Below are 16738 nucleotides of genomic sequence, written 5' to 3'. Positions count from 1 at the left end.
AACTTGTTTTGTTGCATTCAAATACTTTCTAAAAGTTTGCCTATTGTACTTTTTCAAAAAAAAGAAAAGAAAACTGTTCTAGTTGTTTTTACTGTCCTTTTATATTTATTTTTTTTTTTGTGGTAAAGAGTCTAATGAAAAACCTAGTTCTTGCTTTATATTTTTTGTCATTAATATCAAATTCTATTTATTATTATTATTGAGCATATATTTTTTTGCTTTATTCATAATTAATAATTTTTTATAATAAAACAAAATTGTAAAAAGATTAATAAAGATTTATTTATGATCTTCATATGAAAAGCAAAAAATTACCATTCAATTATTATTACGAGTGGAGCACTGGTAGTGTTGGAGAGCATTGGGAAGCGAAATATTCTTGTATTTATTCTTGTTGGACAAAAAACAAAAATGGTTTATATAAGAAAGTAATGGTTTTAAACAGGTAAAAAAGAAATACAAAAGTTATACACCTCTGTAGGGCGTTTCTCTAACTCATTTTTGAGTTACCGACAAAAATCGGTAAAATTAAAATGCTTACAATTTCGGTAATTAACGATGTTTTTCGGTAAGTTAGCGACAAATAAAAAGCAGTCATAAAGTTCTACCGATTGCACGAGTGTTGTCAACTTTTATTTGAATTTTTCTTTCACAATTTTGCGTTTTAATTTTAACGACAATTGTCGGTAACCCAAAAAATTAGTTAGCACTACTGGAATAAAATTTTATAATTATTCATTGCGGGGGTTTCATCGACTGTTTGAGGATGACGATTAACATTTTTGGTAGAAACTCTGAGAAGATAATCGGAATATGTAATTGGACTATTAGTTGGTATTATTTGCAGTCCTATTATATATCGACTAAGAGTATAAGATGAAACTCCGACACACGGTTTGGTCCAGATAGTAGATTTGATTGATTCCAAACTCTCAATAAGGATAATTCACAATAATAGCTTTTAATCACAAATTTTCTCACTTGGATAAATATTGCGTTCGTTTGCCTTTCATTAGTTTATGTTGATTTTTAAACAAATATCCACCTAATGAGCATCGCCGTGTTGTGGTTACTGTGAACTATGACAATTTCTCTGGCATTCTTTTTCGTTTGCAAAAATCTTCTGATCACTCAGCTCATCTCGATAAAGAAAAACGACTCGGTGTTACAGTACATGCAACATAAGTTAACACTATTGATTTCAGCAAGGCCTATATAAGGTCGGCCAATAAGCCCAGCTAATTATTATGTTTGATGTCAAAAACATTATTGTGATTTAAAATACAAAGAAGCTAAAATCACAATAATGTAAAATCTATCATGTTTGTTGATGTGGTAGTAGCATAGAAACCTACGTGAAGCACAGGTTTGATGCTGAGTTGGCAGCCGCTTGCCGAAACACTATGGTTTTGGTCAATCCGGTACGAAAGAACTCGCTGCCGTGGGATTGTTGTCATGTTTGTTGTCAAATGTTGTTAACAGTACTCTGAATGGCCGACCTTCTGTAGGCCTTGGATTTCAGTTAGACTTTATTGATGATTTTGTTCATCCGTAATGTTCAGAGAAGTGGTCAGTATTGACCATTGATACACAAACAAAAAAGAAGTCACTCATTCTCTTAATTGGATAGAAAGAAGTAGAGATGAACTTTTTTCATTATACTTTTCATGTATGAATTTTGCAATAATATTATTAAAAGAAATAGTTAATTTGTTGCTTTTGAATTTTAGTCGCTTTTGTATATCATCTTGATTTACACTTGGCAACTATACTTGCCTCAATACTTAGTTAATTCACAAGATAAATTGTTGAAAGTTGAGGCCTTTTCTTTCCCTCTTCTTTGTTTCTTTGTCCATATCCCTCTCACAAAAAACTGAGAATTGGTAATCAAGAGTTAGAGAACGCCGTTATATGTCACTACTACAAAGCTGTGCATTCCAAAACGTGACAGTTGCGCATTTTTACGCAGTAAAAAAGCAAACATTACTGATGCATTCGCAGTTGAATTTTCGAGGAACAACGCATAAGTGTGCAACTGAAATATTTTGACGAAATCTAAAAATTGCAAGGTGTTGGTACCTTTGGGAAATCAGCCATAATGAATATTTCAATGACATTGCATTATTTATTATTGCAAAAAATAGGAAAACTTACCTACACCATAATACATTCGAATGTTATGGGCCGATATAGATTAAAAATGAAGAGCATTTGCGTTGCCAGGATATAGAAACATTGCCAATTCATTCAATATTAGCGTTTCGAACTTGGTGATGGTAGCAATTAAATTATAAAATAATATAATTGTTCCACAAACATCCCTGAAGGATCAGTGGACACCGGTCGTGAACGAACTGCGAATGCGTTATATTATCTCTTTGTTTTCTTGAAATAACTCATACGCAAATGAACTATGGTACCAAACTAGTTCACTAGATTTGACAACTCTATTATAAGAAATATCTTATTTCAAGAGAAACCCGACTGATCACTTTTCTATACCATGCCCATCAATCCCTTTGTGATATTTATCAAATGAATCACACTTGTCGTCTATTTGGTCGACAACAATGATAAGCACGTTACAAGTAAATGTTATGCAATATAATAAAAGTTATTTCATTTAAAGTCATTTTCTTAAATATCAATTTTGGCTCTTAATGAATGAATCATCCATCACATATTTGTGTACATTCATATGTCTTTTTTCCCTCTTGGCCTGACACCTATAGCCTAAAGAAACATCCTAAAGGCCGGGAACGCAAAGTGCTGGCCATAATATTTTTATGAATATGTTGTGTGGTGACGTATCACCACTACAAAGAGAAAGAGAGCCATTCATTAAAGACTTTAGAAATTTTTGGTAATACAACCAAACACATGTGCATATGTATTGTATAAATGTACATTTTGTTTATTCAGCCAGCTATCTTCAAAATATATGATTCATTTGATTTCTTGATGAAAAAATTAGCTGGCCCATACAAATTTATTTTAATCATTAAACAGCTTTCTATGAAGCAAATCATTGGTGTTTTGTTAGGTTAAGTTTGAGGGCTTAACTGTTCATCTATGTATTATAAGACAAAGATCATGACCTAATTTATAAAAATAAACCGTTAATATTGGCTTATTTCCAACGAAAAAACAAAATTGCTCGTCTTTGAATTGTTAATATGAACGTAAATTTAGCAGTCAGCGTTGTTATTTAGACAAGTAGATCTTTATGTGGAACAAATGTAAATTATGGCGGCGACTCTACTAGGTGTGCCAGTTGTCGGTAAAACGTTTACATGTGTTCTTTGAAATTTACATAAATAAAACAAACCATTACAAAATCTTAACAAGAATACTAAAATATTTTGAATTGTTTCGCTTCCCAATGTTCGATGAAGACACCAGCCAGGTTAAGCAAAGGGTATACAAAATGTAATATTGCTCCATTTTTTGTTGTTAAAAAACATTGCCATAATTGTTAGCGATCTATCGATCATCTGTAGGCACAAGTTTTCTTTAGTTATGTGCTACCCATGTTCCCCATGTTTTTGTTGTATATATTATTGTTGTTATTTTGACGCGCAGAGCGAAAGCGGTACAAACGGAGACCAAGCTCAAAACGCAACTACTAATGCCTATTAACAAGTTAATGTCAAAGAACCAACAAAAAATGTTGACAAGTGTGCTAAACACAGTAAGCAGTGCCTCAATGCATACTGCTCTACGACCAACCGCCCGCCCGCCATCTAGCCAGCCGGCTTCATTATCTCTAAATGTTTTGTGTGAAAAGAAAATCCCCCATCGAAGTCTTCTGTAAACTCATAAATATATGTTTTTGTTTTAATCTTCCCCATCTCCGCAAAAATGGTTGTGTCCAAAATAATTCAACACTATTTTCAAATACACAACACTAAAGGTTGCCCGTAAATTGGCCATGGTTGAAGCTGATTTGGAGCGTGCTGAAGAACGTGCCGAACAAGGAGAAAAGTATGTTTTTCGAAGTGACGAATATTGTTTTGAGTTTTCTTTTATGTTTTTTTTATTATGTTTAAGCCTGTTACAAATGTTAATTGTTATCAATTTTTTAACAAACAAACAAAACACAAATCGCAAAATCTAACCTCAGAATGAGCGTAAACAAAAATATGTACAAATCAAACAATTAGCTAGCTAGTTTAAATACCATTTTATATTAACGATGTTTGCTTTTGTAAAAAATGTGAATAATTTGTAAAAGATTACCCCACTGCCGCTTGAGAAAGCATGTTTTGTTGTCGTTATTCTGTTCTAAGTTTTAGACTTAGTGTTCGTCATACACTTGTCATTTGCTTGATATGATGTTTGTCGTTACAACCCCCCCACATTAGCTCGAATAGAGTTAATCAAACACATTCACATTTTTTACCAAAGTCATCGATGATGTCCCATCCGGACCATTTGCAAACCCCTGTCATTAATATATTTTACTTTTTCTCATTGAAATGTTTAATTCAAAATGCTGCTATGTAAACCTAATGCTATAATACCCTGCCAAACAAAACTCTAACTTTTAAACGTTACACGCCAATATTTGGATCGAATTTGAATGCCCGCTCGCTCGTTAATTGTTTCTTTGTGTATGCCTAACCATAACCATACATACAAACATAAAGGTGGCCAGAAAACTAGTTCTCATGGAACAAGACCTGGAACGTTCTGAGGAAAAAGTTGAACTAGCAGAAAGGTTTGTAATTGCTTTACAATTTTGTGTTTTTTTTACATTTAACTAACGTAAATGCTTTCGTTGTTGTTTTTTGTTCTCCTTTTTTGGACGTTAGAAAAAAAAAAGATAAAAGGAAAATCATTTTCAAATATCACGCATTTGAAATAAGTTCGATCTAAATAGATTTAACAGCAAAACCTTTTGCAACATCATTAGATCACTTTCCAAAATGCCGGAATTGAAATAATTTTCCTTTTACAATCCCACCCATTTTAACAGTGTCAATTAATTTCAATTACTTGTTTTCAATTTTCCATAGCAAAATCGTTGAACTTGAAGAAGAACTCCGCGTCGTTGGTAACAACTTGAAATCCCTTGAAGTTTCTGAAGAAAAGGTTAGTATTTGTATATATGTTAATAGCAGTGAGTTTGTTTTAATTTCCCTTAGATGTCCCAGTGGCATTTAAGGCTTTTTCTTATAATGAAATGTCTTTATGAAAACATATTCTCAATAATTTATTTATTATTTTTCTTATAAATATCCACATCTCTTTCACCTTTACTACAACAACATTACACCCTATGTAATATATGATAAATACCCCCCTACATACGTACACCAAAACATAAATATACATATATTTGATACATATAATAACAAAACATGCATTAACAACATTATCCAATGTAATAATGATGCTGGCGTTATTATTAATACGATCAAAAATACATAATGACCTGACCTGCAACTGTACAACTACAACAACAATAAATAGGCTAACCAACGCGAGGAAGAATACAAGAACCAAATCAAGACCTTGAACACCCGTCTAAAGGAGGTATATACAAAAATCACACTCGATTTTGTTAAGAGCAAAAAGTATTTTCTTGTCGAAAGAGAATGCGATTTGCCGCACAGAAACAAAGCACAAAAAATAACAAGACTTCCCAGAAAAGAACTCGTATATCTATTTTTGTCCTTTCTTATTTCTCACCGAAAGATGTCGCCAAAGACTCTGCTCTGCCTATATGAAGGGAGTTAGTCTCAACGTCTAGGGGTTTGGTTTAAATGTTCTAGCATCAACTGTGTGTGTTTTATTGTTGTTGGTTAATTTAAGAGATGCCTTCGAATTATTTGTATTTTATTTTTGTTTTATTGTTATTATTTTTTATGTTTTCTGTTTTTTTCTTTTGTTTAATGTAATTTATTTATTTTTTTCTTTTTCATATTTTGTTTGCTGCTTTTTGATTGATGATTTTTATTTTGTTTTATTCAATAATGGCAAAATGAAAAACGCTGCTTTTAACACTAAAAATAATATTCATTGCATGCAAAATCAACCAAAAAAAATATTAACCCCTTGCTCCTGCAACCTGCCACAAAATTGAAATGTAAATCGAACTGAAATACCCACCATCACCACCAACCAAAGGCTACACATAAAGAAGAAACTTTAGAGTCACAGCTCAGACTTTTGGATCATCAGCTAAAAGAGGTATTACAAATTTAAAGCCACGTAAATGGGCATTGTGAATGGTGATGGGGTAACGTACAATTTATACTGCCACTACTAAAAATAGTCTAACGAAAATAATTTCAAAATTTCCCCCTTTAAAAGCCCCCACAAGTTATATCTGATACTCCACTTGCTGCTCAAGACACTCACGCACACACACACACGCCTTAAGAAAAGAAAATATTAAATTGCACAAATTGTTATTCTCAATTTTACTAGTTCAAAATGTACATATAAATATTACCATACAACAACAGCAAACATTTCCGTTTGGCACCTGTTGGTTGTTGTTTCGAATGTGTGAAATAGTAAATCGATGCGATATTTTCTTTTTCTTTTTGAATAACAGGGACCTAGAAACCATAAACATGAGTATTTACAAAAGTTTACCCCCCTTTGTTCAAATGAATGGGGAAGGATCTTTTTGTTTTGGCAAAAGTACCTTTTTGGCATATAAAATTGAAAACAACCTTTTGTGCATTTATTGCAAATATTTGAAAAGTAAATTTATTTCTAACCAAAAAAAAACTCAAATTGTAGTCTTTAATAAAATAAGAAAGACTAAACGAATATGAATGACAATGAATAACTAAAAGCCAAAATGAAAATTTTCTAAATACTCATGTTTTTGTTTAGGCCCGTGAAACTCAAAGTCTTATCGAAAAGGATATCCATAATCTCAAAAACAATTTGCTGACTGTAAGTCCTAAGTTTTTGTGCAATTAAAGCTAAGATCAGCACAGTAGTTTGTTGCAGCAATAGTGAAACTAAAAGTTTTAATGAAGTGCCCCAGTCAGACAGCTACAAATACATATACAAAATCCGGCAGATGACGAAGTGACATGAATCTATATTCATTTCTTAGATACCTGTCTGATGGTAGCTTTGACTGAAGCACTCTTCAAAGTAATTGGTTTTAATCTTTTATTTATCTATTAAAGTTGAAAGTATATTGACTTGGTCCGACCTGAAAAGTAAAGTAAATCAATATTACTAAGAAAAATTGCATGCCTTATTATATGCTTCTGTTTTAATTAAAACTATGTTTTGTACCAATACTAATGTTTATTTCTTTTTAACAAATATGCCATGAAAGCAACCAACCAACCCTCTATCCTCCCTCAGCGATAAAAGAACACCACATTATAGCAAATTAAAAATTAATAGTTTAGTAAAAATCCCTTATTAAGAAAAAACAAGTCATAAAGAAACAGAGATTATATTTTGTTTAACGCTGGTTTTGGTAGTTTATACATCTCTCCATTTAATTTTTGGGAAGCTTATGTTATTTTTCGTTATAAAAGTGGCATGAAAACAAAGACAATATGTGTATCTTAGATTAGTTAATTCATTGAAAGAAATGTTAAATTCCATATTTTATTGAAACATTAAAATGTCTTATTTATTGTCTTTGTTTTACCCCTTGAACTCATCCCTCATCCTTTGACAAAAACTAATATACATTTTTTTGCCGTTGTATAGGCTGAAGCTCGCGCTGAATTCGCCGAACGTTCCGTTCAAAAATTGCAAAAGGAAGTCGACAGGCTCGAAGGTAAGTGTTACAATTTCATTCTTTGTTTTTGATATACTTATTTAAATATAGGAGTAGGAATAGAAGAAATGAATTATTTGAAATTAAATTAAACGAATACGATTCGATTTGAATAAAAAATTAACCATTATTACTCTCCTCGTGTTTTTTGTTGTTTTTTATTTATTATTAATATTTTTATTTTTCCTTTGTTTTCTTTTTTTATGTTAAACTTATGCTTTATATTTTATTTTGCCTGCCCGCCCGCCTGCCTGTCAAAACAAAATGATTTTTTTATATGTGTTTACTAAAACATCGAAACAAACCAACAATCAATCCACAATTCCTGTGTTGTTCATTGTTGTGTCGCCAATTTTGCAAATGCTAACCCCCCGCCTAATGTGTGTGACCATCAAAAAACACTTAAATATTCCTCAGATGACTTGATGAACGAACGGGCCAAGAACAAACTGCTTCAAGAAGAAATGGAGGCCACTCTGCATGATATTCAAAATATGTAATAGTTGAGGAAGTACATTTAAAAACAAATATTACAAAAACAGCAAAAACACTACCATACTACTTAGCCTAAGGACTCATTTGATACAAAAAGGCTTGTTTTCGATGAATGAATGAACGCACCATTACCGATAAATGAGAATCCATAAACGAAGAGGAGGGGGAAAACAGAAATCGTGCATACGTCACCACACACACAACAGATATTTATGCCCCTTATTGAAACAATGCGCAGCGTAATTTAATGAAGAGAAATAGTCCATTATCGGAAGAATATGTTCTTATTTTTATTATACACTTTCCCATACATAACTAAGACCAACTGAAGCGACTTAGATTTCTGCCTCTTTTACATTTAACTTCTATGACGTTAATGCTTCCACAACAAACGTTCAAACATCAACATCATTCCCCTCATTTAATTTAAATATAAGAAGAAAGACATGAAAAGAAATTAAACATTCCACTTATTCCACCACCTTATCTATCCTCCTCCCACCACTTCCACCTAACAACCCACCCACCACCAACACCTTACTTTCCAGGAACCCTCTTCTCTTCCCCTTTCCTTTGATCTTTGTTGCCAGTAAACGATTTCATTTTCGATAAATCTTTTCTTTCTATTTCAAAAATAAAGAAAAGCTTTTATTATTTCCTTTTACAAACAAACAAAAATTGCATTTCTATTTAGAATTGTATGTATTTTCTTCTGTATTAATAATGTTAATGTTGTAAAAACTTTTCCCATTGCTTTTTATATTCGACTGTGTAATATTTCTTAAGTTTTTCAATTAAAGTAATCAAAATTTTTCTAAAAAAAATTATAATAGTAATTCTACGACAAGCTTTTATTTAGCATTCCTTTTTAAGCATTATATTATTTTGAAACATACAACACGCACACACAAGAAATATTTGTTTAAATTAATATAATAGTGTGTAATTATTATTTTCTTCTTTATTAATGTATTCCTTTTTAAAATGTACATGCCCATGAAGAATGAAAATAATTATTTTGCGACATAAACAAAAAAAGACAATATATAGTATATTTCTATTATTTACAGTTTCTTTTTTAATTATTTATATATGATATAACTACTATTACAAAAAATAAAATATTAAAAAAAAAAACATAAACCGCTGTAATTTGCACAAAAAGAATAGAGCGTTTTGTTGTAATCGTATGGCAGAGTCACACTCACTTCAATCTGCTGACACATGTGTAGTACATCTCCTCCTAACTGACATACAGACTGATCGCTCATTCGTCCATGAGATACACACTCATGTGTTGTTGCCATATTAATGGATGAAGTATAGTTCGTTTTTGCCCGTATTCCCAAACATTCGATTTGTCATAACACCCCTAATAGCAGTTTTTAGGATTGACTTTTTTTCTTACTTTTCAACACACAATTTTTGCTGTTCTTTCTCAATTAATTGCAATTTTATTTTCTTTTTTGTTTGAAACAATATATCTGTGCCTTCTTATCACCTCCGCCACGCCTCTTAATTACGCTAACTAATGCTAACCAAATAAAATTTTTGAATAAACAAATTCGCGATCCAAACCCCGAATAAAATAAATTATAACCACCACCACCACCACCACCATAAACCATACCCTCTTTGTGAATGCATTGCATTTTGGCAATTCAATTTTGTTCGCATTGCCGTGTGTCTCGGCGATAGATGAGATAATCTATGAAAAGGAACACTATGCAATTATTGGTGATTCGTTGGATCAAACGTTCGTTGACCTGATGGGAATGCCACCTGTATATAATGATCGTCATCCTAAGCCACCAACGCCCAAGTTGCCAACCCCAACGCCTGAAGAAGTAGCAGCTGCTGAAGCGGCTAAAGCCGAAGCAGAAGCAAAGGCCGTTGCGGAAACCGAAGCGGCCGCAGCAGCAGAAGCTGCTGCACTAGCTATAGCTGAAGGTCGAGCTCCTGAAGGAGCTGCGGCGCCCGAAGGTGCCGCCGCAGAAGCTGCACCACCAGAGCCTGTTAAGGAAAAGACACCACCTCCACCACCACCATTTGAATATGCAATTGATTTACCACCAGAAGGTGCTGAGGTGCCTTATGTAAAGAATTTTGAACCCGGTCAAGAACCACCACCTGCCGAAGGAGAAGCAGCTGTAGGTGCTGCTCCACCTGCTGAAGGTGCTGCACCACCAGCTGAAGGTGCTGCCCCACCAGCTGAAGGTGCTGCCCCACCTGCTGAAGGTTCTGCCCCTCCTGCTGAAGGTGCCGCGCCGGCTGCCGCTCCCCCTGCTGAAGGTGCTGCTCCACCAGCTGAAGCTGCTGCTCCACCCGCCGACGCTCCACCAGCATAATTATGTGAATGAACAATGGAACAAAACCTGTAATCTTTCAATAAAAATGGATTCGAAAACAAGAGGGAGCACTTGCCTGATTACCGATCCTATGATTTGTCGTGTGTAGTAACTAACTGTGTCTACAACCGATAATACATACATATATGTCCGACCTCTTCCCGTTTCCCTATCTGTTCTCTGCAACATATATGTGTGTGGAACCGATGTTTCTTTTACATCCTTATTCCCCCTTTCTACATCCTCTCATGTGAATCTATGTCTACAAACTTTAGATTGATTTCTAAGCTATTCTTCTTACTATCTCCATGCACTATTTTTCTATTATTGAGTTTTTTCTTTACAACACCTTTTATTTTGCTTTTTGCTTCTGTTCTTCTTCATCACATCTATCCATTTCAATTAAAAACAAATCCATTCTCCAAATATAAATACAAAGATGAATATATTGTTGAAAAGGAACGTTTCTGCTTGATTGGTGATAGCTTGGATGAGGCATTCATGGATTTGATACCCGGTTTGGAACCATTCTATACACCACGTAATCCAAAGCCACCTACACCGAAATTGCCCACACCCACTCCAGAAGAAATTGCCGCTGCGGAAGCCGCTAAAGCTGAGGCAGAAGCTGCTGCGGCCGCGGCTGCAGCAGCAGAAGCCGCTGCTGCCGAAGGTGCTCCAGCCGGAGGATCGCCCAAGGCAGAAGGTGCGGCTGGTACACCACCTGCTGCCGGCGAAGCGGCACCTGCACCAGAACCACCTAAGGAACCTACTCCACCACCACCACCCCCACCACCATTTGAATATGCTATTGATCTTCCTCCAGAAGGTGCTGAAGTACCATTTGTTAAGAACTATGAACCACCACCACCTGGTTCAGAACCGGCTGCCCCCGCTGAAGGTGCTGCCCCTCCTGCTGAAGGTGCTGCTCCGCCTGCTGAAGGTGCTGCTCCACCTGCTGAAGGCGCAGCTCCTGCCGCCCCAGCTGAGGGCGCAGCTCCTGCAGCTCCAGCTGAAGGTGCTGCTCCAGCCGCTCCAGCTGATGGTGCTGCCCCAGCCGCTCCCGCTGAGGCTGCTGCTCCAGCTGCCCCCGCTGAAGGTGCAGCTCCACCAGCTGAAGCTGCTGCTGCTCCTGCCCCAGAAGCTGCAGCACCACCTGCCGAACCCGCACCAGCTCCAGCCGCACCTGCGGAAGCACCACCAGCCGAAGCTCCACCATCTTAAATTTAGTAAAATATTTGTCTCTTTACAACACAACCGCTAAAATGAAACTGCCAATTTCCTTTTTTAAGCTTCAATGCATGACAAACCGCCGCCGCCTAAACCAATATCATTTTTTATTTACCTAACAATATAACCTTCCAAAGTTTGAACATGGGCTGAGACATATGTTCAAATTTGAACTAAAAATGCTGCCGATACTACTGCCGCTGCTTAACTGATTTTGCCAACTACAGGAGAGGTAATTTTGTGTTGACAAAGCTAAACGTGTCTATGTCCTTCGTGTCTTCGAGTTTTGTGAGAGTTTCGTAAACGTTTCGTCGGGGAAACGGTGTTTTTCTGTTTGTTATGTTATTCTTTTTTGTTTTCAGTTTACTTATGCCTTTATTTTTTTGTTTCTTTATTCATTTAATTACCACCAATAGACGACCTTGTCTTGGAGAAGGAAAGATACAAGGATATTGGAGACGATCTCGATACCGCCTTCGTCGAACTCATCCTCAAGGAATAATTTCGGAATCTTTAAGATGTCTAAATGCTCTGAATACTCTACGTATCTTGTGTCCTGTTTTGTAATGGCAGTGCAGTTTTGAGTCGTAGCTTTAGAGTATTTTTGAAAATACCCCCCATCCCGTATTTATTTATTTTTATTTGCACTTTTGGATTTTGTTGTTTCAACTCAAACGATTTATTTTTATTTACACTTTATATGTGAATTGAAATGTAATAAAATGTACCATTATCAATAGCCATGTATATACACTTTGTGTATATCAGAAATGTAGAAAAAAACTGTTTTTATTTTATTTCTTTACAAACATAAACTTAATAAACATTCAATACATTCTTGCACATCCGGAAGACGTGTGGTGTTTTCTTTAATCCTTCTAATACCTTTCATTACAGAGGAGGTTAGCAAGAGCAAAGAGAAGTACAAAACAATTGCCCAAGAACTGGAATATGCTGAGCTAAACAACTACTAATCGACCAAAAACCGTTGAGGGATTTTCGCAAAAAAGGAGTACATAATAATTCCTTTTTGGGAAAGAAAGAGAGAACAAAACAATAGGTCATAAGTTACAAATTGTATTTAAACAATTATTTACAAAGAACAAACTCACATTCCATATATTCCAATATATACACATATACATACATACAAAGATACAACACTAACAATATCTGCCTATTAACTCTAATAATTAACGAATTGTCTGTCAGTATATAAAATTAGCTTAAACCTTTCTTCGTTAATACTTCGCTCATACCTACAAACTTTTGTATGTGCTGTGTGCATACAAACAGAGTTACATGAGTTAAACCCACCAACCATTCATTGTGTATTTATGTATCAATTAAAAAAATATTCGTCTGCCATCAGTTAGATACATTTTCCAAAATCGAATTCAACATTCCATTTACACTCAGACACCGAGTTCTTACGTGCAGCGAAAACGTCATTCATTTGCCTTTCTTCTAAAGTTGAGTAACCAAAATGAGAAATGTAACATTTTATAGCTTTTAATAAATAAAATCATTTTTATTAGCGTATCCTTTGATTCAGTTTTTTTACAAATAAAGAATATTTTTTATAAAAAAGGAATAAATGTGTGTTTTTATTTAGAAATTAATAAAATTTGGTAGTTGATGAAGTAGCCATATATCCACTAATTTTCCATCTTTCGAAAACATCCGATTTGTTTACACATCAGTGGATTTATTGTGTGTATATTAGGCCGGGGCGATTTGTATGGAAGGAAAAAAGTGCTATCGGGCGCCTGGAGATTCTGATTCTTGGGATTGTACTGAGCAAAAAAGTCAACTAGACCATATGTCTACGGTGAAAATCGAGCCCCCGGATTTTGACTTGAAGTTTTTTTTCAAGGATTTTTGGATATTTTGGCATATAACAACCAAACCACTGAGATTTTCGATCCAACGCAAAGACAACAATTGTAGCCAAGACAATAATAAAGAACTCTCTAGTACATCGCAAAAGCATTGGAACGCTCCTTCAGGTAGTTATGGCCTCGAGAAGGTGCACATTTTTCGGAAAATATCGATAAACGACACTGTGCTACAAAATGGAACTCAAAGTCAGTGAGTGGAAAATTTCTTTTGGGGATGAAAGCCCTTGGTGAGTGTACTGAGAACCCAAAAGGAAATTTTCACCATAGGTCAAGTTTCCGAGATATTGCGTGATTAATGGTTTAATTTTGGCCCCTTAATTTGTGATCAAATAGCTTTAAATCTCTCTAAAGCGTTATTGTAGCTTCATTTTGACATTACATGTCTTCAGTCAAATCGAATGGTGAATCTTTTTGTAGAATATGTCATCCCTCTAACTCAATTCCTTTCATGTCCTTTTCGTCCTTTATTTTTTTAACCGTACTAAAAGTACCACAAGGCGAGATTTTACAGCATCCAAATATTCTACAAAAATGTTGTTCAGAAGATTTTAGGTACGGTTCTCATTGATGACCAATCGATATTTCCCCGTTTTCATGGTCCTTTTTGACATTTTACCGGGTTTTGTTCAGAAAACTATGTTTTGTTTTTATGTATATTCGTTATTGGTCTGTGGTGCTTCTGAAATACTTACCATAAATAGCTCTTGTAATGACGAACACGTTAATAACAAATTTTATTGGAGGACAGATCCGGTTATCTAAATTTTTGAACCGGATATTCTGATATTAAAACCGATTTTGGAACCGGTTTTAGGTAACCGATTAACCGAATATGTATATCATTAGAAAGCTAATAAAGTGGTCAAAATGAAGCTACAATAACGCTTTAGAGAGATATAAAGCTATTTGATCACAAATTAAGGGGACAAAATTAAACCATTAATCACGCAATATCTCGGAAACTTGACCTATGGTGAAAATTTCCTTTTGGGTTCTCAGTACACTCACCAAGGGCTTTCATCTCCAAAAGAAATTTTCCACTCACTGACTTTGAGTTCCATTTTATAACACAGTGTCGTTTATCGATATTTTCCGAAAAATGTGCACCTTCTCGAGGCCATAACTACCTGAAGGAGCGTTCCAATGCTTTTGCGATGTACTAGAGAGTTCTTTATTATTGTCTTGGCTACAATTGTTGTCTTTGTGTTGGATAGAAAATCTCAATGGTTTGGTTGTTATATGCCAAAATATCCAAAAATCCTTGAAAAAAAACTTCAAGTCAAAATCCGGGGGCTCGATTTTCACCGTAGACATATGGTCTAGTTGACTTTTTTGCTCAGTACAATCCCAAGAATCAGAAACTCCAGGCGCCCGTGATGGTGTTCAAATCGCCCCACTCTAGTGTATATGTAACATTTATGTATTCTTTATATACATACTTGCCTGACACGGGTACGTTTTGTTTGTGTTTTTATATCTATCTAGTATTGAAACCTACCTACTTTCGAATCGAAATGACGATAGTTTCGAATTCTTCTTGAAACTTCGTAAAATAAATCTCCAAATTTACGATAGAAAATTTCGAATGATCACATAAAAAAGTCGATGTAGCGGAGCGTTTTTTTGTTTTGATTTGAATAAATGAGAAAAAATATCAGAACAAACATGTTAAGCTCAATGGATCTATTTTTATGATAGAGGAGATATACTTAGGGGTCGATTATGGATAGAAACTCAACTGTAATTGCGTTGCCAGAAGAGAAAATTATGCAATTAAATGAGTAAAAAGACGGAAATTTTTTTCAAATTCAATCAATGTCAGTGTTTTGAACCTTCAGCTATTAATTTAATTGTAAAAAAGTATAAATGTTAAAGCGGAAATCGAAAATTATATTACTAAATTTGCTGTGGGCAACGCAACTGTAGTTGGGTTGCTATCCATAATCGACCCCTTAATCTAGCATCTATAAGAAGACATTTAAGAGGAAAATCGAAGACTTTAGAATTGCATCAGTATTTAGTATTGTGAGTACATGTTTTGTTTCCAACATCCATCAAAATAGTTGTTTATTTTTTTACGTTTAAATCCTACTGACGCTGCTCTTTATATACATAGTAGAGACATTAAAAATGACTTAAAAAAGCCATAGGTCAACAGCCACTCCTTAAAGTGTGTGCTGCTTTACGTTTTTTTCTGCAGAACGAAGTTTTCAAAGGTCCCATGGCAATGACTTTTACCTCGGTATGGCTTAACCCACATTGTCAGTGGTATTGACTGAAGTGTTGCAGTTAATACAGGAAAAATTGTGTAAAAGTTGGTATAGTTGTGGTGTTCTTATTTTTAGCTAATTTTCTCTATATTTTGGCTTTAAAATGAATCCACGCTCTGTGCCATTCATCTGGTGTACGGGTTGATGGACCACATATATTTAATTGCAACATTCTTCTATACCTCTTTAAAGGAGACCTTAGTTTCGCCAAAAAGTCTAACTCCACGAGCTACGATTGGGTGGGCTTCCATTTTTTCAACCAGCACTTAAAAATATCGTAACTCCACTTTTTTGGGAAATCGCGTTTTTGTTACAGAATGCTAGTACAAGTAAAAACACGTCGTACGATATAAAGAAAATTGTATTATGTCGCTTTTTTCTACACGTTTTGCCCCTATCTGTAAAGGTCGTAAGTCCACAAAATGTGGAAAAGTTATATTTTGAATGAATAGTACAGCTAATGTAGTTCAGATATAATGATAAACGTCATGCATGGTCGTGGTACATTGCAAAGAAACAACATAAAACTTTGGACGATAATCGAACGATATTTGGTGGAGCCAAAGAACCGAACTTTTGCATAAAAATTTGATAATTTCTATTTAATAATTATACCCTACACAACTATGTGGTAAGGGTATTATAAGTTGGTTTTGGCCAAAAAGTTTGTAACGCATCGAAATAATGGTCGTAGACCAAAATGAATGTCTCGACGAGCAGAGTCGA

At 34.8% G+C, this 16738-nt stretch overlaps 1 protein-coding gene across 50 annotated transcripts in view; it reads left to right on the top strand.

The window, feature by feature from the left end:
- The window catches only part of Tm1 (tropomyosin 1), a 32657-nt gene extending 19218 nt beyond the window's left edge, over positions 1 to 13439 (top strand). For 7 of the 50 annotated variants that reach the window (XM_073963150.1, XM_073963152.1, XM_073963127.1 and 4 more), the window contains 6 exons: positions 3914 to 3984; positions 5019 to 5094; positions 5476 to 5538; positions 7699 to 7768; positions 11051 to 12073; positions 12258 to 12693. In XM_073963150.1, coding sequence (XP_073819251.1) covers positions 3914 to 3984; positions 5019 to 5094; positions 5476 to 5538; positions 7699 to 7768; positions 11051 to 11835 — 1065 coding nt within the window. In that variant the 3' untranslated portion in view covers positions 11836 to 12073; positions 12258 to 12693. Of the gene's footprint in view, positions 1 to 3913; positions 3985 to 4649; positions 4721 to 5018; positions 5095 to 5475; positions 5539 to 6132; positions 6196 to 7698; positions 7769 to 8185; positions 9428 to 9961; positions 12074 to 12257; positions 12694 to 12738 lie in introns of those variants that run through there. The other 43 variants (XM_073963171.1, XM_073963172.1, XM_073963144.1 and 40 more) reach the window with 19 other exon arrangements.
- Positions 13440 to 16738: the final 3299 nt, after the last annotated feature.

Source organism: Musca autumnalis, unplaced genomic scaffold, assembly GCF_047663935.1.
Source record: "Musca autumnalis isolate F117 unplaced genomic scaffold, ASM4766393v1 scaffold_1, whole genome shotgun sequence".
Taxonomy (NCBI): domain Eukaryota; kingdom Metazoa; phylum Arthropoda; class Insecta; order Diptera; family Muscidae; genus Musca; species Musca autumnalis.
Note: the sequence above shows the minus strand (reverse complement) of the source record. Positions and strands in the feature narration are given on the sequence as shown.